Source organism: Lepeophtheirus salmonis, chromosome 12 (assembly GCF_016086655.4).
Source record: "Lepeophtheirus salmonis chromosome 12, UVic_Lsal_1.4, whole genome shotgun sequence".
In the NCBI taxonomy this organism is placed as follows: Eukaryota; Metazoa; Arthropoda; class Copepoda; order Siphonostomatoida; family Caligidae; genus Lepeophtheirus; species Lepeophtheirus salmonis.
Genome location: NC_052142.2, coordinates 8,038,687 through 8,064,500, shown reverse-complemented (window position 1 = coordinate 8,064,500; position 25,814 = coordinate 8,038,687). Strand labels below are relative to the sequence as shown.

The following is a 25,814-nucleotide window of genomic DNA, read 5'->3' as shown; positions in this document are numbered from 1 at the left end:
GTTCTCCAAAACTAAGGATAAAAGTAAATAGAGAAAATCGAAGGAAGGTACCTCTATACTTGTTTTGAGCAATGAGGTAGAACCAATTGTTCTATTCCAGACACATTAGCCTTTGAATACAATATATGATCTTGAGTTATGAGAAACTCTTAGAAATAAATAAAGGTTTCAAAGAATTTACACTTATCAGGAGAAAGATTTAAGTAATATTTTAACAGAATTTCAAGCACTTCACCCTTGTTTTCCTTGTACTGCTCTTCAGAATCACTAAAAATCAATATGTCATTCATTTATATGAAAACGAAATCTACACACCCAAGGAATATATTAATAAAACTATTAATGCTACTAGATTAGTATGAATAAATTTGAAAAAAAGCATAATTATTTGATTAGAGAAGTTTTATATCTATGATTCTCATTCAAAGGTATCCTGACCATATTTATATCATGCTGAAGCACTTTTGTCTATAGAGACAAGAAGATAAGTAGTGGATATGAAGAAGTGGAGAGACTTCTGGAACTGTTCTTTCGTTAAATTTTTAGTAATCCCAACCATCTTTCATTGTCCTTCTTCGTTCTTAGCTTCAAAACCTAGTTGTGAGGTATAGGCTGATTTTGAGACCCTTCTCATATTTGCAGAAAGGAAATAGTCTGAAATTGACTAGAAAAATTTCATTTTTTAAGGTGAGAGTTTTCTCATTTTCGATGTCTTAGGATAAAAGTATCTTATATCAATATACTAATACACAACAACTGAATTACTACAATTCAATGATCTTGAGCTGGAGATATAAGGGATAGATATTTCGATTGACTCATAAATCATTGACTTGAGGGGCATCGTCATTAACAATTTTTTTTTAATTTTACTTTCTAATACCTTTAAGTTGAGTGAGTGAGTATATGGTCAAGGGGGTCCAAATAAATGAATTTTTATTTTGAAGTATATGTATATATATATTTTTGCAGGGAAATGAGCGTGATTTTTCTTTTTTTTTATGGAAAATCAACCCTGCCTCCGAATAAAAAATAAATTTATAGCCTTGCGAATGCATCTGTGGTTGTACTCTTCTTATAGTCAATGATGACACCATAATGACAAAGAAATTAATCTTGAATCATCGTTTTTTACGTTGGTAACGATGGGACTTAAAATAAATGTTGTATTCTCCCTAGCCAAGTGAGTTATCAAACCATTTACCAGAATCAATTCTAAAGGTGTTAGATTAAGTAAAGATCGGGATATTAAAGACAATGATAGAATGGAAACCAAAGATCCCGTATCCACTAGAGTTCAATATTTAATAGAATAATCTCTAAGTTTCACGACCACCCTAATCATGGGCATGTAAGAGATCGATGCAAAAACCTTCTTATTTTGATTTTTCGGGGTGAATATTTCTGGATCAGGGAGCTTGAACGAGACCATCTCCCTGTAGGTGAAGCAGAGCTAGAGGAAGACTGGATGACTAAGCCTTTTTTAGAAAGGATGCACCAGGGTCTTCCCTTTCTTTCCATAAATTACATGATACTTACAGACTTTCTGCTTTTGTGTAGGATAAAAAGGTACAAGGTCTTTATCTTTTGAACGAAATACTTGATCATCTTGGGGCACTCCAGTTTAGTTTAAAGGTTTCACTTTCAATATATCGCTAATTTGATTAGCTAAACAAACCAATTTTATCAAAACACTCTCCGCTACGGGGACCAAGAACTAGAGCTAAGTCTTAGGGACTCAATCAAACAAATTTGCGCATCACCACGTTATAATGTATTCATATGTTCTGCACTTATCCAAGTAGTTTCTTCAAAATATAGATGGACATAGAATTAGATGTTTCTGTGCAATGATTTTCTCGAACAGTTCTTCTTTGGACTTTTCATATTATATTACCTCTACCTCTTTCAACGTCTTGGAAGACTGGGGAGAGTCGGATCGTATTATCTAAATGATAAAAACTGAAGTAGGGAATCCAATAAGGACAAAAGTAAATTTAGTATAGTACTTGGACACACCCAGTACATAAAATGGTACTTGTTATACTTTAAAGAAGACTGCTGGATCCTCCCAATCGAATGGGGAGATCTTAATAGATACACGATACACAAAATTCTCAGTAGGTTGATAAACCAGCTAATAACGTACATCAAACTCATTATAAACTTATGGAAATCCTTTAAGTATCCTTTTTTTGTGAAAAAATTATTAAAAACAATGATGAAAATATTGGAAAATATAAAGTCCGCTCAAATAGCACACCTTTAAACATTTGGAAAAATAAATAGTAGTATTGTTAAAGTAGCATGTCTGCTGTTGATGTTTGTGTTATAAGAATCATACTTAATACTACTGCTGACATTTTATAACATCTTTTAATATTATATCTCTTTATTAAGCTAATTATTAATTAATAGTGATTATTCAAATATTAATGGTTATTTTAGAATATGCCCCTTCACATCTACGTCTAGTATAGTGACTTCTGACCTGATCAATCGTTGTATTTATGTTCGAGGACACATAAATTGCTCTAGATCTTCTACAAAATCATTATTTATTTTTATAATAAGAACAAGTAGTTCTATAAGAAGACATAATCATCGGATGAAAGACAGTGAGAAGCAAAGAAAGTTCTTGTCCTCCATCTACAGTAAATTAATTGAAATGATTTATTTCATGTTTTCTATATCCAAATTTTTATCGTGAACAATTTTCTAAAGCAAACCTTCAGACTAAAGTATAATAATAGAAAGGATTTGGAAACCTCTACACGTTTGATTACAATCACAATAATGAAACGGCATTTCCATTTCCGAAACAAAGTCGAAGAACTCAAGAGGATAAAAAATTGAAATAACGAGAACGTATAAATGGGGAATCGAAACTTTGCTGAATATGTTTAATATTCGTAGGTTCAATACTTGGTCATTCCTAGAGAAGGAAATAAAGTTAATGTATGTGGAATTGAAAGTCAATTCCTAGGTCAGATGGTATAATTGTAATACTTTGTTAAACGTTTACCTATACGTAAGCAGTGCAGCTCCTTCTGACCAATCAGAGGAATATAAGAAAATGTTCTAATTTATTTGTTGAATCAAAACTAAAACAATCGTATCATTATTTTGTTACATTACAACTATTGTCATCAACAAAACAACTTATAATTGTCTTATATGACAAACATTGAATAATTATTATATATTTATTTGGAGATCCTACATCTTGACAATAGTATTATTTCAATATAGTGACAAGCAATTACATTGTTTAGAAGTGGATTCCCGACTCAATAAGTTTGATAATTTCAATTACCTTAAGATATTCCTTTGTATTATTATAGAAGTATACGACGATTCTGTAGAAGATTTAGAGAAATTTATCTATTCTTGAGAATAGAAAAAATGAATGACGAGAAGCTCAATTCACTATCCCGGACCTTCATGTGAAGGGTCATCTGCAAAAATGAATTATTTTTCCATTAAAGGAGATGAGATCCACAGAGTGAGATAGAAAGAAGCAATACCCATTGAACAGAACATAAAGTCGAAAAGAGGATCAGAAGGTGTGAGGATTGCATATCTATCCATATAACAAAATATATGAACTCTTAGGAACGGGGGAGGATGGATAGATGTAGATCAATACATCTGAATGTTTCGTGGTTTAGATCCATCCAAATCACTATGAATTACTTTATACTTTACACTCAGTTCAACATTGATATTTAAATAATAATTATTAACTAATAAGTAACTTATAAGTAGTTATAATATTAACACCTACAATAACAACTTAGCAGTAGTATTACGTATTATTATTATTACTCAAGCATCAACAACTCTTAATTATACCTTTAAATTAACTTAACTTAACAGAAAAAATCTCACACTTCAAAGGCTTTTGTCGACTTATTCATAAATCTCTAATTAAATACAACAATATTTGTAAGGCTGGTTAGAAAAAAGTTTATTTAATGTATTCATGTTTTAACTAAGAAGTTAATTAAAGATATACCTAAATCTCAATGGTTCCAAAGTTGTTCTTGGAAAAGATGCATGTGTTCCAGTATTTGAATCCTCAATAGGAATATCAGTCAAATTTTTTTCATCGGTTGTATCTATTAAAGTAATCATAATCATTGATGCAAAAATGTTCTCATTAAATTTTTAAAATACTGTTACTTCAATAGAAATTTATCGATGTTAAAATAATACGTACTTAGTTTTTCATATAGAGTTGGAGTATTCAACGTTGTTGAAACTATATTCGTCCATTCATTTAATGTAGTAAGGTTGGAAGTACTTGAGGTGGTGTAGATAATATCTAATTCTTTGAATATAATATAATATTTATTAAATTTCTTGTTTTTTTAAACATAACTTCAAATTACTCTTTTTTATAGTTCTTATTAAAATATAAAAATGTATCAAAAGTTGATTTATCCATATGTTCAAATTAATAATATAGTAAACTTAGTCTATAGTATGTATGCATAAATGAATGAGAGAAACCATGTATGGGAAGGAAGAGGGGATTTTAACTTCTATAAACATTACAACAACCAATGGTTAACTCTCAGAAAAATGTATTTAATTGTTATTTTTATAGCTACTGTAAATCAATTGCAGAAATGGGAATACTACATGAATCTTCAAAACGGTAACAAAATATCATAAAAGTATTGTACTCTGAGAGACGATATATCAAAAGACAAAAATCACTATATTTATTTATGAAAATCGTGTGTATAGTGGGCATGCTAAAAAAAAAAAAGAACCAAAAATCAACATGTTAACACGGACAATTTGAAAAATATGTTGGAGGAGATCAGCTACAATCACCAGTTACAAGAGAGGAGGAGAGGGGGAAAAATAAACACAGACATTGGTAAGAATTACTCCGATGTCGATCCCTAATTTTAATTTGAGTCCAGCACGGACTTAAAATTATATAACTGCTACAAATAATCAAGGTTACTCTCCATCTTTTATCAGCACACAATAATGTTCAATAAGATTTTTTTTAATAAAATTGAATCTATTCATGGAAGGAAGTTCACTACTAAGGAATTAAATATTTATGACAACTGTTGAGGGTATAAAATTGTCTGTTACAAAATTATATAGTTACTTTTATTTTCCATCGATAGAGATTGCCGATGTTCCTTTCAGAAAAATAACGCTGATAAGCTCGTTGACCATAGACACGAACAGGTGGTAGTCACTTGGTGCCACGTCCGTACTGTAGGGTCAATGAAAAAGGCCTTCACATCCGAGCTCTCGGAGCTTCTGGTGCGTCACATAAATTGTTATGGGTGCAAATCTCCCATGTCTATTCCATCCTATTTTTTTAGAATTAATACGCTTCTCTCCTTAGTTACCAAATGACAAGGGGAAAAATTCATAGATCTCCGTAAGCAGAGAAGATAGAAAAAAATCTCTTCATTGAAATTTTTAAAAAGTATCTTCACTTAATGCTTTGTTGTCGTTCAATTTTCGTTCGATATATTCAAATATATCTATGATAGCAAAATATAAGTTAAATACTTTACGTTTTTAAAAGAAATTTTTCCTAGGATTCCTAACTGTTGATTAAATGCAATCAAGGAAATATTTTAAAATGTGTTTTGTATTTCTACAGACTCTTACATTAAGTATTATTCAATTAACTTTAGAGAACCAATTATTATATTTCAGTTTATTTTCCCCCCAGAGAAATATCCATTCGTGTTATAATTTTCCTCTGGTTCTCTTCAACATTGTTTGATATTATGTATCAATTAACTGTATCTCCCGTAAATATTCTCAAAAACAACAGTTTCTGAAAATCTTTTCTTTTTTCGAATTCTTCTTTATATACTTAAGAAAGGAACTACAAATAGTGTAATTTAGTACATTGGTAGCATTTAGAGCTGTAAAAGAAGGTTTTTAACCTTGTCCTTAGTTTGCCATTAAGAAGTTCCTTAAAACTGAAATGGTGTTCAGAAAACTCATAAAAGGCAAAAACAATTGCATAAATGGTCACAACAGTGGGGGTAGTTGCATTGGGTGTAGCATTATACTTAGCAATTGTGTATATCCTTCATGGTAATAGTATGGTGTTATATATGCATAAATAACGGGGGGGAATCTTTTTTGATGCTCTTAATAAGGAGTAATATTGCCGGATATTACTACATAATTAGATTTGCTCTAAATCTTTAAGATGGATTTATTTCTAACATTTTTTTTATTAGTATATTTATTGTCTAATTTTATGATTTTGACATTTACTTTATTATTAATAATTAGTTAAATCTCGTCGGTAGAGATATATCTATCCTGTGCACAATTGTATATAGCAACTTCCACATAAGGAAGAGGGGTGATTATCTTTTTTTGCTTTTGTTTTGCGACCTAAAGTTATGACATATTTAACTGGATTCCGATGTCAGAACAAGAAAATATTGTTTGGATCAATCTATTATTTCAATATTCTGTATTTATAATTTATTGTTATTATTAGTTATATGATTCTAATTGTTTAATTTTGTATATTTAACATAAATGTATGACGGTTTATTTTTTAGTATGTAGTTTCTATTTAATTTAAGCTTTTTTTTTAACTTGGGGCTTTCAATATATTTCGAAATACTCTACGTTGTCGTTTCATTAGCTATTATTCTAAGAATAAGGTTCATAATGAATTACAATTTCATGGAGTGTGATGTTTTCAAATCTATTGTAACGGATAAAAAACGTCTACGTCAATTATACGAAGTATATCTTCATTAAACATTTTGCCTATTTGCTAATTCGTTATGCCCTCAAAAATCATAATTAAGCAGGCAGCTGATAATCACGTCAGTATTTTAAACAATAATTCCATATGGCTTCCCCCCCCCCGTCTCCTTGCACGCGTTTTTCTCAACAATATTATCAATTTTAGAAATAAATTACGTTATTATTAAACGTCATCACTCATCACGCACCAGAGTATGTTCAAAATCAAATGGGAGAAGTCTCCAAGGATCAACTGAGGCTCTTATCGGATTTCGTCTCAACTCCATAAGCTAATGTAGAGGAATGAATTTACAAAACATATTGAGTGGGATGGCATTCAAACACTTCGATCGATGGGTCCTCTAGGAGTAGGAAAGGATGTGCATTCTCCGATCATTTTCGTTGTCCAATGTTATGAAAGTAAATCTTTATTTATGAGCCATTTTTGACTTGATTCAAAACTATATTACTTGTATTTAATTCTTTTAGGAGAAGGCTTCACTGGAGATGGGACGGGTCTTTTTGTGTGCTCTTTCATCACTCTCCTAGTTTTATTGAATGCCGAAATATTCATGATTCTTAAAGGAAGAAATAAACTATAGAGAGTCTCTATCGAAGGCTCTGTTTTTTTTACCAATGAACACTACATTTGCTAATTTTCGATTAAGTATTATTTAATATGATATAAATAACCAATTCAATATCCCTGTTTGGATGGCTATATTTTTTTTTAACAGAAGGAGATGGATTTGAAGGTAACCTTCATGAATTAACATATTTTTAAGTGTGTTATCTTGTTTTTTCAATTTATTTTAAGTCTGTCGTAGAAATATAGCATTTGTATATGTCTTCCCAAAATACAGTGCGAGATAATGTATTCCTCTTTAGTTATTATAACTAACAATGTGAAAATAAATTTTCTTATAATCATTTCAACTATTTTCGAGGTATTACATGTTTTTATCAAAATTAATAGAAAAGCACAACACCCTTGGTCGTTAATTACAATCTTCAATTCAAGGATATATTCTTGCACTTTGCTCACGGTAGACCCATTCTCAATTTTATATTGATTTGGTATCCATATAAAGGAATACATAATGCGCATGTAAAACAAAACTTGTATCAAAAATCATGGTGAATAGCTAAAAAGAAAATAAATGATTTATTTACGTTTCAAAATTTTAAAATCTAATGAGTTATACAAATTAGCACAGTCAACCAATTTCTTAAGGTTGTATTCATCTTTTTTACAGAGGAATTACTCATCTTATAAATTCGAAAGAGACATGCATTTAAAATATTATATCAAGTTTTGGCCGAAGTCCATTTTTTAATATATCAAATGATGAATAATTGAATGATTTTCTTTATCAGGTGCGTCCCCAAGATTTTACTTTGGGGGCTTAATTTTTTTGGAAAATATTTCAAACACTAAATTTTACCCCTCACATCTGAATTTGATAGAATGACCTTTAATTTTTTAGAAAAGCAAGAACATTATTATTGAAAGCTGACATTAATGAATTCAATTTCTGATTCTTTAGTGATAATTGTATTATCCTGTACTAGAACAAGCCAATCTCAAATTACTAATTGATTGAGATTTATCCAGTTTGTTTAACGTGGTTTATTCATTATTAAGTTACAACGATTTTAGCAGTCATCATTTGTGTCATAATTATGCAGATATATAAATGGAATTTATCAAAAGCTGCCAAGGGTCTAATAATCTTTGCGTTCAAAGCTACATCTATAGGTCGGAACGGAAAAACTTAAATAGTTTGAATTGGAGGAATGTTGAAAATGGTTGTAGAGGCAGAGTTAAAACAGGAACAAACCCAGAAGAAGGAAAAATTCCAAATGTTATGTCGGAAGAGAATCATATTCCTGCTCCTGGAAAAGTACATGTAAAAAAAACTAAATTAAACATTAAAAGTATGGTTTTTTTCCTCGGTAGAGCCTCCGAGAGCTCTTATAAGGAGTGCTGTTCAAAATATGGGAGATGAAGCTTCCATTGTCATTAGCTAAAATACAAATAGCCCAAACCATAAGACCAATAAGGAGAGATAACAGTGCTCCTCCATCGTCAGGGTCTAGGTATGGATTTGGAATCCCACCCAACCCTAGATTTTCAAACTCAGGAGAATCAATTTTATTTTTAATTGTGGTTTGATTGATGAAAATCGAATAATTATTTGTTCAACTAAAAAGTTCTTACAAATAATGTGTAGATACCAACATGGGTTTGTGGATGGAACTTTTAAAGTTAGTCCGATTATATTTTACCAATTATTTACGTTACACGCACTAGTTATGGACACAGTAATTTCCTGTGTATATGCATTTCTTTCAAACAAAAGCCGTGATACATACAGCAGATTTTGGGATAGATTAGTGAAGAACACATACGGAATTACATTTAATCCCATCAGTGTATTACCTGATTTTGAAATAAATACGATGTCTACAGCTAAGGAGGTTTTTCCTTTTACTAAAGTTGTTGGATGTATTTTTTTATTTGGGCTAGTCGTTGTGAAGTTAAGTCAGGGCTACGACAAATTTATATTGAAAATGAGGATATACAGATTAAAGTAAAGAGTCTTATTGCGTTGGCTTTCCTTCCTCACGATAGAATTATCAATCTTTTGAGATCCTCACAGAAACCTTCCCTGAGGATCTCAGAGTCATTGCCGATTATTTTGAAGACAATTACATCGGTCGGTAAACGGAGAGAACTACGAGAGAGCCACGATATCTTCTAGCTTTATTAAATATGAATATACAAACAGAAGAAGGTTTTCCTAGAACAAATAACTCTGTAGAATCTTGGTATATGGCTTTCCAGTCTTCCATACAGTGCCGGCACCCTTCACTTTGGAAGCTTCTCCGAACCATCATTAAAGAAAATGTGTTACAGGAAGTTGTCTTCCACCAAATTATATCAGGATCAGTTCCTTTACCCCCTCCCCCAAAAAAAAAAAAAACAAAAACATTATAAGAATAAATGAGGCACTAAATAATTTAATTCAGAATATTAATAAATTACCAATTCTTAATTTTTTGCGTGGATTTGCGCTAAATGTGGAAATGAAAGTATAGTTTTAAAATCGAAATTGTCTTAACTTATTTTACTATATAATGCCACAAAAGAACTTTGAGGTAAATATCAGGAGACGTTCCCTACAAATGGGGGGGGGCGTCGTTGTGGACGAAAGTAAATCAAAAAATGAAAAATGGAGGACTAAACGAATGAAAGGAGTATTATTGTTATTGAGAATTCTCTGCACACTAAAAAGGTAGAGAAGGGAACGTACAAAACAATAGATAAATGAAATTACTATATTAACAAGTACTAATACTAATATGCCACAATATACATGTATTCAAAAAGTAAAAATACATCACATCAGCTATTACTAATTGGTATTAGACCTTTAACCCTTGCATGTTTTTGTTGCACTCGAAACATACCAACCAAACACATATTTCATTTCGTATTCAACAATAATTTGCCAAACTGAAACAACCATGTTGGTAAGTGTGATTTGATATTCGTATGATATTGATGTTGCATCAGCACACGTTTTAAATAGTTAATAATTCAAAAATAAATAAAAAACATTTTAGGGTTAGAGCATTTATTTATATCCAATTCATACCATGTGTGACAATTTATTTTAATCTATAATTCGTAACTTCTATAAAAGACAATCAATACAATTATTCATTTAAAGAAAATCATCATTTGGCACAATAATTTCACTATCATCCATGAATAATCAAGATTTTAAGAATCCAGACTGTCTATTGTTTATTTCTTCCTTTAAGAATGATGAATATTTCTGCATTCATTTAAGCTAGCAGAGCGATGAAAAAGAACCCAAAAAGACCCGTCCCATCTCCAGTGAAGCCTTCTCCTACGAAGAACTAAATAAAGGTAATATAGTTTTGAATCAAGTCAAAAATGGCTCATAAATCAAAGGTTTACTGTCATAACATCGGACAACGAAAATGATCGGAGAATGCACATCCTGTTTTAAAGATCCTACTCCTAGAGGACCCATCGATCGAAGTGTTTAAATGCCCTCCCACTCAATATGTTTTGTAAATTCATTCCCCCACATAAGCTTACGGAGTTGGGACCAAATCCGATAAGAGCCTCAATTGCCGTTTCGAGACTTCACCCATTTGATTTTGCACACCCCTCTTTTGAGTGATGACATTTAATAATGACGTAATTTATTTCATAATATTTACTATATGAAAATGTCACTGTAATGAATGTTTCTTAGATTAAGCTTCCCGAATGAATACTTGCTCAAATGAATGTTGGTAAGATGACCCTCTCTGAAATAAATGTTGCTCAAATAAACAGACACAATACCATGTGCATCACAATTCCTTGTACACTTTTTATACAGATAATAACGTTTAAATTTAACGAAAATTTCTTAAAAAGGGATTAATAATAAAAAGCTGGTTTCCTTTAAGGTGTATATTGAAGAAATAAAATCATTTTTAAGTCTTTTAGGAGTTTCAAAATACAGGAATCGAAAAACTCCTTCAAAAAATAGTTTTGCATATCAAAGTGGTGACAATCCCTCCATGATTGCACGTAACCTCGGGATCCGGAGCACTACAGTATACAAGGCCAAGAAGCTTTACAACAAAACTGAATCCTTTGTCGATCGTCACAGGTTGGGAAGACCTAAATTGGTCCGCACAGAAAGCCTCATAAGGAATGTGAATCCAAAGATAGACGTAAATTTTTCTGATAACATTCCAGGTACCTCAGAGTTCACAAAGCGGCTGTCCGCTGCGTCTTTAAGGATGACTTGGCCCTCAAATCTAGGAGTGTCACAAATGTTAAGGATCGGACGGTTTTACACAGACAAAAGAGGCTGGAACGGTCGAAGATCCTCCTTAATAAATTGTAGAAACCCCATAGAAAAGTCTTCATTTTTTCAGATGAAAAAAATTTCATAGTAGACCCAGTTAGCAACTCCTGCGGCCTTTGGTACATCGCCAAGAACCCCAAAGACGCCTTTCCCAACGTAAAATTCACCAAGGGATCGAAACACCCAGCCAATACCATAATGCTTGTTGTCATTGATTCAGATGGTACGGTGTTTCTACCAGTGTGGATAAGAGAGACCTTGAAGGCCTATAAATATAAAATTATCGTGGCCAAAAATGTGTTTCCCGGCCTCAACGCAAACTACGGCATTAAAAAATTGGGTAGGGGCACAGAACAAAGCACCGTCCCACACATCCCAGATCACCTAAAAGTATTTAAAAACAAATTAGGGGCGAATGGATTTTGGTCCAAGGATATGTGGCTGTCCAAATCCTCCAAGCTGAACCAACTTGACTACTACGTGTAGCGTGTTGTACAGAAAAAGACCAACGCCCAATACCACAGCAGCGTCGAGGTCATGAAGGCAAAGTTGGAGAAGAATGACCAACATTCTAGATGGCACCCTCCGGAAAGTTTGTCTTAAGTTTCGAATCTCTTCAGCTATTTATTGTGGCAAATTAAAATATCCTTAATCTACTTTTCATTGATTTTTTTCTGTATCATTAATATTAAGCCTAGATTTCTCTTTCTTTCTAATAAAATTAAAAATGTACAAGTACTTATGACGCGTACAGTATATGTTTGTGGGAGTGCAGGATAGTTTAAACAGGTTAAACATCTTTCCAGGTAAACATGCTGTTTCCGAACTATATATTTTCTTTGATTAAAACACAGACAAATAGAGTTATACAGGTGCTTGTACCACCTAACGCTCTTACTATTTGTCACTTTGAAGCTATTCTTTAGTTGCATCATTCATAATTCCTAAAAAACTAGAAATATCGGGAAATGAATGTAAAATGGAGCATGCTTTTTTTCAGCAAGATGTATGAAGAGATATTTTACTTCCTAAAAGTTATCGTTGGAGATTTCCTATGGTTGTCCGGCTTGCTTTTTTTCTTTAATAAACCTCCAATGTCCTTCAGTATTTGTCTTGTTGTTGTTGTTTGAGGGGTTATTGTCGCTGTTATTCATGATTATTTTTTTTCTAAAACTGTAAGTTAAATTATTATTTAAGTTATTTTTTAACAAATTTTCTAGCAATGAATCAGGAGCAGTGAGCCAGACAAGCCTACAGAAAGAAGTGGAAGAGGGTTTGTCAAGAGATGGAATCTGTGCCAAATGGATTGACAGGAGAAATGCTACAAGAAAAAAATGTACCCAACGTTGAACAGCTTGAACCTAAACAACAAGAATCTATCAGAATTCAGTACTCTAACCATGAGGATTCCTTATTGTTATTATCAGATACTGAGCCTGATAATAGGATGGCAATGGGGATACTATTACGTGAAAGTGTTTATCCTGAGATTATTGAAGATATTAATACTATTGAGTTCTATCGTCTGATCCAAGGCTCCATCCTTAAAGAGCATTTTTAATTATTTCCGTTACATCAATTCTAAATAGCTACCCACAATGGTATATTTTACTTCAGGAATGAATGACTCCTGCAAACTTTTGAAAGTGCGTCCCTTTTTCATTAGTTACATTCAATACATAGAAGTGAAGTGAAGAAAATGTTTTATTCGTCATCAATTAATTTTAACTATAATTCCCTAATCAGAATTGGAACCTTGACTCGATTTGTATTAAAAAAAAGAAATTTCAGATTTGACTATGATTCAATGTGAAAGACTCGTAACTCGACTAGAATTCGTCTTCAAATCAACAAAGTTAAGATATTAATAAGACTCAAAGCTTAAACTTCACTAACCCATGTACCCAAAAACTCGCGAGACTATTATTTAGAGATATTAAGACTTTATTCGAGCTTAACTCCCTTGTGATTCTACTAATGTTTGCAAATATTACCAGTGAACATAATTATATTTAAAATATACTCGCAACATTGAATTTTTTTATATGTCGGAAGAATTCTATAAAAGAATGTACCTCATCGCAAACAATTGCTAATATGGAGCTGAAATCTGTTTTCTCCTGAATTACACTTCTATATATGTTGGATAATAATTCATTTGACTGACTGAAAGAAGAAAATAATGCCCTTGTTTCATCAGGGTCATAGTTTCCATACAAAGTTATAAAGTAAAGACACAAAATAATTAATTATATTAAATCAACATATATTATCCTTATTTAATTAATTTTCTTTTAAATGGTTGAGCTCTATGAACTTGCGCACATGATTGGATAAATAAAAAAATGGTAGTGGCGTATAGCATTATTGGCATTTTGTGACTTTATAACGGACCTTGCTATATATACTAATATCTAAAAGACGACTCTTTAATATCTTGAAATCTTTAACAGTGTCATTGATATCAATATTGGACCGCGTTTATGCAGTATTTTTGCAAATTCATTGGGATCTTTTTAGATGAAATACCACATTATTAGAGATTAGACGATGTGCAAATGATAGTATAACAATAAAAAAAATCATCAGAAAATAAGCAAAGGTTTTATTAATAACAACGGATACCTAAATTCCGAGAATAAAAATATACACTTTTCTTAGATGAAGATATTAATCGTTCATGCAATAATTTGTTGGAGTATCTCCAAAGGTGAAGAAATTGATGGAAACTCATGAAATTTAATCTAAAGCTGGGACAGCTTAATATTGATCTGCAAAGGGAATACTCGTTTTTTTAGATGGAAAAGAAGAAAAATGGACACTAGACTACAGGTGAAAGATATTGATAGAAAATTCAATAAGAGGTTGCAGAAGAGACCGTTAATGAATTTGTAATTAACTAAGTTTTTAGAGTTTACCTCGGATGAATTATTATTATTATATTTATATATATATTATATATATTCCTTAATAAATTAAAATAAATATAGTTAATAAATTATGGTTGAATTTGTGTTCCTTCTTTCCAACTAGTTGGCTGTAAAGCTTGTATTTGCTTTTTAGTTTTAGATTCATTTATGGAGATATGCTCACTTCACACATGTATCAGCATGAGAGGGGCTCTTCTCATGACGAATCCGCCTACTATGAAAAATATGTAAAACTGATTAGTCTTCAATCATAATATAAAAGAATTCTAACAATTCAAATTTTTTTAGGTAAGAAATCAATTTTTTTCCATAAAATTTTGAAATTTACCAAATAAAGGGCCCAACGCATCCTCTAAACATTTATCAATACAGCTGAAACTTTATGTTTATTCTTTTTTTTTTCATTATTTAGAGAAACATTTTTAGACTAAGACAACATTTCGAAAATAAATAAGAACCACACTAATGTACATAACTATATAGAAAAACTCTATTCGACACAAAAACACAGTTGTATTTCAACACTAAAAAAAAAAATGATATAGTGTTAAATTAGTTATACTGACCCGATGATTTGGTTATTTCAGAGAAAATTGTGCTTGCCACTTTGTAGGTTAAAGGTTTTTCCTCGCTTAGTATCTTCTTATGAATTAGCTTCTTTATAATTTTCTAAAAATAGATAACATTATATGAATATATTTACAAATTATTCACTCAAATTTTACTGTTTCATAAATTTAGTATTGTGATTATATGTTTATTTTGAGCAGCAATAATAATATACATAACAAGAATATAACAATATTATGAATAGATGTGCGGAATATTATTTTTATAGAAATGGGGAACCTCATAAATCATAATAAAAAAACGGAAGAAACCATGCGCACGTACAGAGTCTACGAGTTCATTATTCCTGATAAATTTATTAATATAATACAAGGTTGATAGAAATCAAAGGTTATACCATATCGTGTTTACGACTTATGTTTGAGTTCCCCACGCTTTTAATAGTGACGTCATAGTGTATAAGTAGTTGCATGTTTTGTTTACATTTTCCATCGATAAAAAGAAACAATCTACATTTTTGATTTTACAATTTGACAACGTTTTCATTTTATTAAAAGACATTCAACCCCATTGAGGATCTTCCACGTCGTAGTGAAACATATGAAGCTAAGTTTCAGTTTCTACAGAGGATCACTTTGCTATAGTGGACTAAGCGACGAACGAAGAAGATTGTCGTATTTCACTCAAATTCATTAGGAAAATTAAATTGAAGACTTATTAGTTATTACTTATTAGCTATTCTGTGTTAACTCTTCAGCCTTGCCATCATCAATTCTATCATTCAATCCAAGAACAATATATTCAATCCATATATATTGTAATTACTGTTAATTTATTTGTATTGACTGTCGTTTGTTAGGATGGCTATAAATTATCATAAGCATTCTTCATCAAATAGAAGGTACTAGATTAAGACTCCTTGGGGAATGTGTGGAGTTCAATCTAATAAAAGATCGTGTTACTTTATAACTCCCGGCATTAAAGAATAGGTCATTTTGATAAAGTGCAACATAATTACATATACAAGGGATCATAATTTAAAAAAAATCATAATATGTATTGTTATGTAATGATTTAATTAAACTTAAGTATCTTAAAACAAATACTTTTGAAATAGAACTGATTAATCCACAGTCAAACAGTATTTATATTGACTCTTTTTGGATTTCACACAAGAAGAAAACTTCGTTCCCAATAGCATTACAGTTGTGTTAAAGAAGAACTGTTTTACTTCGAAAAAAATGTTGCCCATCCAATTTCCGAGGAATTGCCTGACAAGGTTTTTTAGAATTGTCTAGAACACGGGCACTCACATTTCGAAATTTATTGTTTAAAATTAAATAGTGAGCCTAAAAATATATGAATATAAATTCCGTCTCTATTTTTAACTAATGAAATGAGCAGTTTTTCGCACGTCACTTTCTATTTTTCTTTTTATGCTACTTTTGTTTAGCATATTAATATACTTTAGTCTAATGAATGTACAAGTGCGATATACCGAACATATGGTTCGGTATCAAAAAAATTCCCGTGAAACTTAATGAAATGCTTCTCCATTTTTTATGCGAAATTCCAAAAAAGATTCTGATGGTTGAAGTAGTCACCCTCTTGACAATGTTTTTAACCATAGACTTGGAGGAACTTGGATGCTGGAAGTATTACCTCCCAGTGTGGGAAATTTTTGATGTAACGTTTTGACCACATATCCATTAACATAAATTAATCCTTCATTTTCACAGATTTTACGAAAATGTAAATCAATAGATGGTTTTCTTATTGTATTTTCATCATTATTTATATCTTCCTCAATCTCACCTTTCATGATTTGAGGATAAATTATATCATCAAAGTCTTGATAAAATTCACTTTTTGGTAGGGCTTCAAAGCAGATGACTGAGGCAACACCACTTCAACATTTTTATTTGACTTAATTTGCTTCATTGTTCTAATCACATTTATCATGCATTGGAGAATATCCTTTGGTATATCCAAATTTACTCCATAGGCACATCCAAATTCCTTTTTGGATATTGGTAAGGAGCTTCATCTCATCAAAGCACATAACAGCTAAGTTTCCATTTGGAGTTTTGTTGGATTTGATTTGTTGAGCGATAATTTTAATAATATTTGATTGTATTCCAGGAGCTGTTTTAAAATTTCGGAACCACCGATTGAAGGTTGTTACTGTAGGAACCAGAAGTAAACCACTGGATTCAATGTAACGATAGGCTTTCGAGGAAAGAGGCTTCAGTATCAGTCCTTTAAAACAAAATCCTCCTCATTCCATTTTGTAAACCTCTTCCCACTGATAATGAGTTTACATTGAGATTTAGTAAGTATCTTTTCCAGATCTCCTTCCATTCCTTCATTAAAATTATATTTGGATTTTCACTTTTTCGTGTAAATCTGTATTCTGTTTCGTTAGTGACTCGAGTTCTAGAATGAGGGGATCTTTTCTGGTATTAGAAGCCCTACTAATTTGTATAACCGTAGATACACGTGCTTTATTAGGTGCGTTAACTTTTTCTAACACAAGAGTTTGAGTTGATTTTAAGTTGGTTTGGGATTATTTGTCTAATGTCTCCAAATATATTTCATTAGAATCTTCTTCAAAATAGTCCACTATCTTAATTCATTTCGTTTTCCTTGGAGCTTGCTCAAATCCTTCTTCGGATATGAGACCTGTGGAAGGGATAGCATCTTCTTTCAGTTATCTTTGTAAAAGTAGTCCCAGCAATTCCTCTTTTAAATCCCTTTTATAAGCATTTTCCTCAAAAAGATTCACACAAATTCTAGGACATTTTTTGATGACCAGCACTTTCTCATTTTTTCCTCCTTGAGGGATCCTTTGGAAAATGAGGATAAATTATGTTGTTAAGAGAATCACAAATAGAAACTGCACAACTGACAGTTTTATTTCGTGAATACACTCTACTTTTTCGGAATGGCGAATAGGTATTATTATCGTAATAATAATAATCAATTACTAATAGTATATATATTGTAAAATGTAAATAAGATATAATATCATACTCAAAGCATACCAAAACTTCTCTCTCTTGGCCCACAACGTAAACTGAGTTCTTAATTTTGTCCTTTTGTGAATTTGTATTTGGTACCCCTTCTATTCTCTATGACGTCAAAATATTCCTCATTTCCCCAGCAGTCGGTACGATACATCAAATTGAAAATTCTAGCAAGCCCGATTACATGATGGTCTAAACTTGTATTTCTATATAACGGTATTGGAAAATGTATTGAGAATATTTTCAAAATTCCTTCTGATAAGTTAAGTTAGTTTCATTCAAAAGTTGAAGTCACTTGCTTGTAAGCTAAGGTTTTAAGCTTTCATTCGTTATATAGAACATTAATCAATAAGCATGAGAAAAACGAGGGGAGAAAAAGAGGTTATATTGGCTCCTAGATCCGTGCCGATAAAAACAAGATTTTTATCCGCTGAGGTTCTTATCTTAACATAATCACCAAAATATGTTGTTTGGTCTTAGGAAAGTCCTGTAGATAAATTTGGACCAGTTTATAGCCGACAAGAGCAACATCAGTGATATCTATATGTAGCTTTCTTATCTGGAGAGTGTAATAATAACTTTCCGATAAAAAACAAAACAAAAAATCCACTAAATAAGGATGGAACACAAAAAAAGGCCGATGTGATCGAACTCTATTCCGCAGAAAACTCTACTCCTGACATCCTCAGACTCCTTATGTAAACAAAAATCACCGTCTACAGCATCATCAAGAGTTATAAAAACCCAGATTTTTCCAGTAGCTTCAAATACAGCCCCAAGAATAACAAAAGGAGTTTCTATAGGTTCATGGATGAGCTCAGGAAGTCCATCAAAGCTGACCCAGGTAAATCCCTCCGTGCAAAAAAAAAAAAAAAAAAAAAAAAAAAAAAGGTTCTCTGCACCGCAGTACTGTCTCTATAGCCATCAATAAGAACTTAGGATACATAAGGCTTGGCGCATTTGGTCTAAGAAGTTACTAGTTTGAGATTGGAAAAGGAAAACAGTTATTGTGTGTTCTCTCTGTTATTTTTTATTCATAATTTATTAATAATTGTTGTGATAATATCTCCCTCTAATAAAGATGCATCTATCCATTTTCCGTAGGAGTTCCTATTTTCCCATTTGGGCATCCTAGCCACACGTCTTCTGATCCTCTCTTCATTTTCTGTTCAAGGGATCACCTCTTTCTGTGCTTCACTCGGTGGATATCATCTTCTTTAATGAAAGGATCGTTCATTGTGTAGAACCCCTTCCCCTCAAGGTTTATGATAGTTACTTCTGACCTCGTGAATCATTGCTTCTATACTCAAAAGTATATAAATTCCTCCAAATATTCTACAGAATAATCGTATACTGCTATAAGAACTAATGAGTTCAACAAAAAGATAAAATAATCCACTAAAAGCCCAAGTGAGGATCATAAAGAGTTCTCATCCTCCATGCACTGCTCCTTCATTGAAATTCTGAAGTTCTTTTGTTCTTAAGTCAACTGTGCTTCGTCTCTTACTCTAAGAAAAATATTTCATTTATAACGATTTTTCAGTTTCCTTGATGGATATAACACAGATATAACGTATCTCAATCACAATTCCATTAATAAGGTAGAGTTTGTAATTTATAATCAATATGGGCAATTACCTATACAACCTGGACCCTTAATTTCTTTATGACATGTGTGCCTCTTTTGTCATTGGAAAATGAGTGGAAAATAATTATAGAATCCTAAAGATAATGTGCTTCTCTTTTTTGATAGGTTTGCCTGTAATGTATATTCTATTCTGATTATAAGTATATTTATTTCTGTAAGAATAATTTTTTTTTCATCGTGTATGCGTATAATGTCACAAACAACTTCTATTTGTTTTATTTTATAATAACTTCTTATCGTATCAATTGTTCTTTTAAATTTTTTCTTTGTATAACTTATCTTAAAATTCATAAATAATATAATTGTTTTTTTTTAAATCTCCTTATTCATCTAGAAAAGTTGCATCATACAGAAATAAATAAGCATTTTAGTTTAAAATTAGTTTCCTTGAACAAAAAGAAAAACAAAATACATCAATGCACTCCAATAAACGCGTTTAAAACGATGACTAACAAATAAACAATGACTAACCAATAAGCCATGAACAAGTTTTTCAAAATTCAACAAGCAACTATAAAATTAATAAAAATGACTAGAATAACGTAACAAAACAAAAACGAAGATATGCGAATGCCTATTTCGGACTAAAAGATTTCAACCTTAAAGAATTTCGAATGATCTCACACAAGACCATCAAGTATCTTGCTGAGAATGAATAATGGAATTTAATTAGATCTCCAGCAAACTTCCAAGTTGAAATGTTATCATCTGAAATTTTAACTGTAAAAGCAGTATAGCGAGCAGTGGCAGCAAATAAGAATCCCTCTTAATTCAAACACGTTAATAGATCTCAAATTTGTGAGTTACGCTGCAATAAGAGCTTCACATTTTAAAATGGCATACTTATTGCTTTGGTCTTTTCTGGAACATTAACTTTTCTACTCGATAATCTAAATAGTAGAATTGGAGAAATTGCTCTTTTTGTAACTCCGTTCAAATTGAGCAAAAGAAACTCAATATTCGCAGAGCCTGACAATTACTAAAGGTATAAACTACATAGCTAAATAGCTTACCATAGTCTTTACAAGCAGAATTGAATTAAATATATCCCGAGGATATTCAAAATTGTACCGTGAACTTCTTATCATTTGCTATACTAGTAAGAAATTTTAAAAATACTACTTCACTAAGACTCCGATAGAACAAGGGCATCCAAAAACCTGTTGCATAATCTCTTCACCTCATCCATATCTACTGCCGGATGTTCCATTTTCAAGTGCCAGTGGAATTTTTGTAAGAATCGATCGCAAGAGAACGAGTTCTTTACTAACGGATTTTTAGGTCTACTTAGACTAGAAATATAAGATTTATGGAAAGGTAAGACAACCGATTATTTTCTGCGTTTAAAGTTTTATCGGCTACTATAGGCAGGGATGTTACTTTATAACAAACAAGAGGAACAATTCGAGTATTATAAAGATCAATACTATTTTGAAAGTTTAAGTTTCGCCATTTTCTAACTTTATTAACTATTTGAACGTTTAGAAAAATCTAATTTTCCTCTTTTTCTCCATTTCTACCAAACTGAAGCCCAAGCACTACAACCTTGTTGGTTACAGGGCAACTGGTAATGACCATACTATGAGCAGGAAACCATAGCCAAATAGGGAAAACACTAGTCTTTTTAAAATTGAAGCTGAGCCCTGATTTCATTTCAAACTTCTCGAAGTAAGACAGCACTACTTCTAATCTTCGGACAAGCTGTAATTCCGAATTAGCCTCTTTATATGGTGTGACATCATCTGTAAAAAGATAGATTAGATATTTATAATCAATTAAATTAATTTCAAATCCACAATATTTACGGGTCAAGGTTAAAGCTAATACATCAATGGTCATGACAAACAGTAAAGGAGTTGAGGGACATCCTTGACGGCAGCTACATTCTAGAAATATAAGATCACACACTTTTCCCTCCATCGTAATAGTAGATGAGCCGTTGAGAAGGAGGGCTCTAATTAAATTGTAAAAACATTTGAGTAAAAGACGCTTAACCACATTGAGAATATGCTCGTGAAGAACGGAATCGAATTCTTTCCTAAAATCCATGGCGACTATTCACTGAGTCAATGGCACATTGTATATTTCTTGAAACATCAGATATTTTTCTATACTTAAGAAAACCATTTTGATGGGTAGCTTTTTTCATATTCAATATTGTTTCCATTTGCTTAGTAATAATACCTGAAAGAATTCGATATGATTCATTTAGGATTGTTATTGGTCGACAATGAATCATATCCATTCCATTTCCTTTTTTAGAAATTCAATCAATTCTTCCCTTTATAAATGATCTCGGTAGCTTAGCATGTCTTTCCATTGCCCTTCCCATACATAGTAAATAAGGGGTAATTTCACATCTAAATGTGGTGAAAAATGTCCCTCCAATTCCGTCCGGACCGGTCGTCTTGTTATCTTTGAAATATTTCGTGATGTAATCAGATATAATCTGAGTAGAAAAAATTGAACCTGAATGAGACCTTGCCTTCTTACGAAAAATTAGACCACACACCGTAGATTGAAAATCTGTCTGGAAACCTCTCAAAATATAAACAGGTTTTGTAAAAGTTTTACAATTGAGAATAATTTTAGTAATCCTGGAAGTTCCACATCTCTCATTATCCTTTAGCTTTTTGAGTCTCCGACTGGAGTTATTTTTAATTTCCATTTTATTCCTTCTCTCTTCTTCAACTATATCGGATATCTTGTAAGAACCATGAAAATTACTGCAGAGTTTATGATGAAGAAGTTCTTTATATTCATCTTCATCCAATATCCATTTTGTTATCTTATATCTTTAATATATTACATATATTATGCAATTCAAGAACAATAATTCTTTGATTTGAGGCTGCATTGTTATTGTAAGGTGCATTTCTAATCTGAGAAAATAGTTTTGAAGGTACAAGTCCCAAACCAATCGTAGAAGACTGGTCTCCCCTTCTCCCTGGAAAAGAACTGTTAGAGTTCTAAACCCTTATAATATCCACCAAATCTAGTTTCAAGATTAACTTATGCAGAATATGTATATTTGCATAATATCTCGATGCATCCAGATCGACGTTGAGATCTCCCAATTAACAAGAGTGAGGTTGAATCTTTTCCTTGGTGGTTTAGAATTGCTTGAAAAAATTGCGATGATGTTTGATTGGGACCATAGGCGTTAAAGAAAAAAATAAAAACTCAAAGTCTGTAGTAAAACTTTATACCCCTCCACTGAACCTATGTACTCTTTTAGAAATACAAGATTCTCAATTTTTCTTAAAATAAATGGTAATACTCTTCTGGATGACCCAGAGCCAGAAACAAAGTTAAAAAACTCAGGAGGCAGACATGAGTTACATGAAGAATTACATAAAGAGGATACCCTTGACATAACGTCTTGTAGGCATATAATGACAAGTTTGAAAGAAAGTATACGTTTCATAAGTGCATGTTGGAATAGTCTATCCCTTCCCCCTCTAATATTGAAAGATATTATTCAACTAATTCCTAAGTTACAATGGATTTTATGAAATACTTACTTATTTACACGAACACCATTGTTCAGGAAAAAATCAGTAACTTTAGTTTGACTTGTGTTTGAGTGCATTGTCTTCTTTTATCAGTATCAAAAGACGATAAAAACACGCAAATTTAATTTTGTTTTAATATTTTTTTTTTTTGAAAGCTTCTTCAAAAAAAACCAGAAGCGTTCCACCATCGTACCCCGTATTCGTATATCATTCATTATAAGGAATCTGAGTATGGGTATGCTGAGTTAAACTATTTTGTACAGTTTTTTCTCCCTTCCAGGAGAGTAATCACTGTCCGGCTTATTCCTTTTTGCTACTGATTCCGGACGAGTTCGAAATTTCATAATTTGCTTGGGACCTAAATAAGGTTTAGACAAACTACCAAGCTTTTTTCTATTAGCTTCCTCACCTCCTTTTTCCATTCCTGCATCTGCAGAACGTTGATCAACGACGATACATTCTTCTTCACTTTCAATGATATCATTTACATTTTCTCTTCCATCCTTATCACTAATCAAACATTCTTTATGGACACAAACTCTATTTGGGGCATTATCACAAAAAACTTCACTCTAACCACCTATGCTCGATTTTTCAGTTGCATAGACAGCACCAGGCTCCAATAAAAGCTCCTTTGTCTCCACGTTCTCTGGTAAATTCTTTGGCATAACGGTATTATCACTACCTTCTTTAGCCCTTTCTTCAGTCAATATACTCTCAATATTGACAGATCTAGAGACTAATGATTCCTGTACTCTATCAGAAGAATTCAGGACTGAGTTATCCATCATATTAGAAAACTGCTTTTTACTATACTATTATCTGGTAAGTCCATTGAAGTCAGGGAAGCTTTTAAAAACTTCTCATACACCTGATCTTTAATTCTTACGTTCTCGCAGTTGAACTTGTTATGCCCAAATCTAAAACAGTTTCGCCACTGCAATTGAGCTCCTTTAAATCTTAATTTAATTATACAACCATCAATAGGGACAATCTGAGGAGTCATATTAAGGTAGGACACAATTGTCACTATATAATCCCCATCCCGCGAGTCCTCTTTATAGCTCTGATATTTATCCTAAGCCACTTTAGCTGACGGATTCTTTTTGGGATAATGCCCAGCTATTTCGCCAAATTGTTTCAACCACTCAACTGCCTTGATTTCATTGATACGTTTAAAAGTATTAATCAATGTTATAGTAAATTTATTTTTCCTGTTAAAATTTATTTAATCGATTCCCTTCCATTTTAAATTAACATCTATGACCATACCCCCGACACTTTTCAATTTAACATAAAATAAACATACGCTTTAATACTTTCATAAATTATCTTTATAATATTTTCTATTTGAATGTAACGATTACAACGTCATACTTCGTAATAGATAATAATAATTAATATTTCTAAATAATACCCTGCTTTGTACCAATTCAAATAAAGTAACTACAAATCATATTTGAAATTCCCTGAATAGTGAATGGATCTCTTCAATGTTGCAATCTTTTAATTTCCTTTGCAACAAAGGAGTCAAATCTGCTGTATTGAGATGGATGCTCAAGTTACAAGTGTCCTTCTTCGATTTCTTCTATCTGTCTTTGTTCGTATCTCTGGAAGAACATATCTGTTGAGCTTTCGTATTTTCGTCTCATCAAAAATACAGGTCCTTATTTTCGCCGTTGTAAGTTAATATGTACTTGTTTTACAAAGAATATCTTCCTAAACATTCGAACATGTAGGTGTAGAATTTATTTAAATTAATTATAAGTATTTTTAGTGTATTTGAAGTATGAGAGCATGAAGACTGATTTTATTGCTACTAATATCTAGTAAATTTATTTTTGAGTCATAATATTTTGTAATTATATAGCTTACATTTGTTGCTAAAAACTTGTTGAATCCGTTTTTAATATTTAATATTAATAACTTCTATGTCGTATCATTTGTTATTATTAATTTGTTAAATTTTCTATCGATAACTCATATTAAAATTTCTAATTAATATTTTTTGTAAAAGTTAATCGTATTTCAGTTTTTTTAATAATTTTAATCATACTTTTTTAACTAAATACCCCAAATATACGTTATAATACTTGAACTTATCAAGTTCTAATAATCTACTGCCGTCACTAATGTGTTAGCAATTATTTTTTGATTACTCATTGTATAACATATCCTATTATCGACTTAAAGGAAAAAATTTAGGAGAACTCAATTTTAAAAGATCTATAATATCAAAATATGAAAGTTCTTTTTATGAGATTGACGAAGTAAATCAAGTATTCTTGACTTTGAAATTTTCGACTACTTTTTATATTAATAGTCCTATTGTTACTTTAAATGTAGAAGATTCTCATTTCTATAGTAGAATCACATGATATTCTATCCTCCAAAACAATAACTTTAATCAACAAAATTATATGTCTCGCTCCCGCTTTTTCCTCGTACTCACTCGATGC

At 31.6% G+C, this 25,814-nt stretch overlaps 1 protein-coding gene and 1 long non-coding RNA gene across 11 annotated transcripts in view; one reads left to right on the top strand and one right to left on the bottom strand.

The window, feature by feature from the left end:
* The window catches only part of LOC121126924 (uncharacterized), a 113,348-nt gene that overhangs the window by 34,197 nt on the left and 53,337 nt on the right, over positions 1-25,814 (bottom strand). For 6 of the 7 annotated variants that reach the window (XM_071891977.1, XM_071891982.1, XM_071891978.1 and 3 more), the window contains 3 exons: positions 15,163-15,265; positions 4,223-4,333; positions 4,019-4,121 (listed from right to left, as the gene is read on the bottom strand). In XM_071891977.1, coding sequence (XP_071748078.1) covers positions 4,019-4,121; positions 4,223-4,333; positions 15,163-15,265 — 317 coding nt within the window. The remainder of the gene's footprint in view (positions 1-4,018; positions 4,122-4,222; positions 4,334-15,162; positions 15,266-25,814) is intronic. The other variant, XM_071891979.1, reaches the window with a different exon arrangement.
* On the top strand, positions 5,981-14,667 carry LOC121126929 (uncharacterized). Of its 4 annotated transcripts, none has more exons than XR_011782468.1 (3): positions 5,981-7,185; positions 7,255-11,100; positions 11,300-14,667. It is a non-coding gene; the product is annotated as an uncharacterized lncRNA (long non-coding RNA). The 4 variants fall into 4 exon arrangements; XR_005867335.2 differs by having other exon boundaries at positions 11,292-14,667; XR_005867336.2 differs by having other exon boundaries at positions 7,255-14,268; positions 14,328-14,667.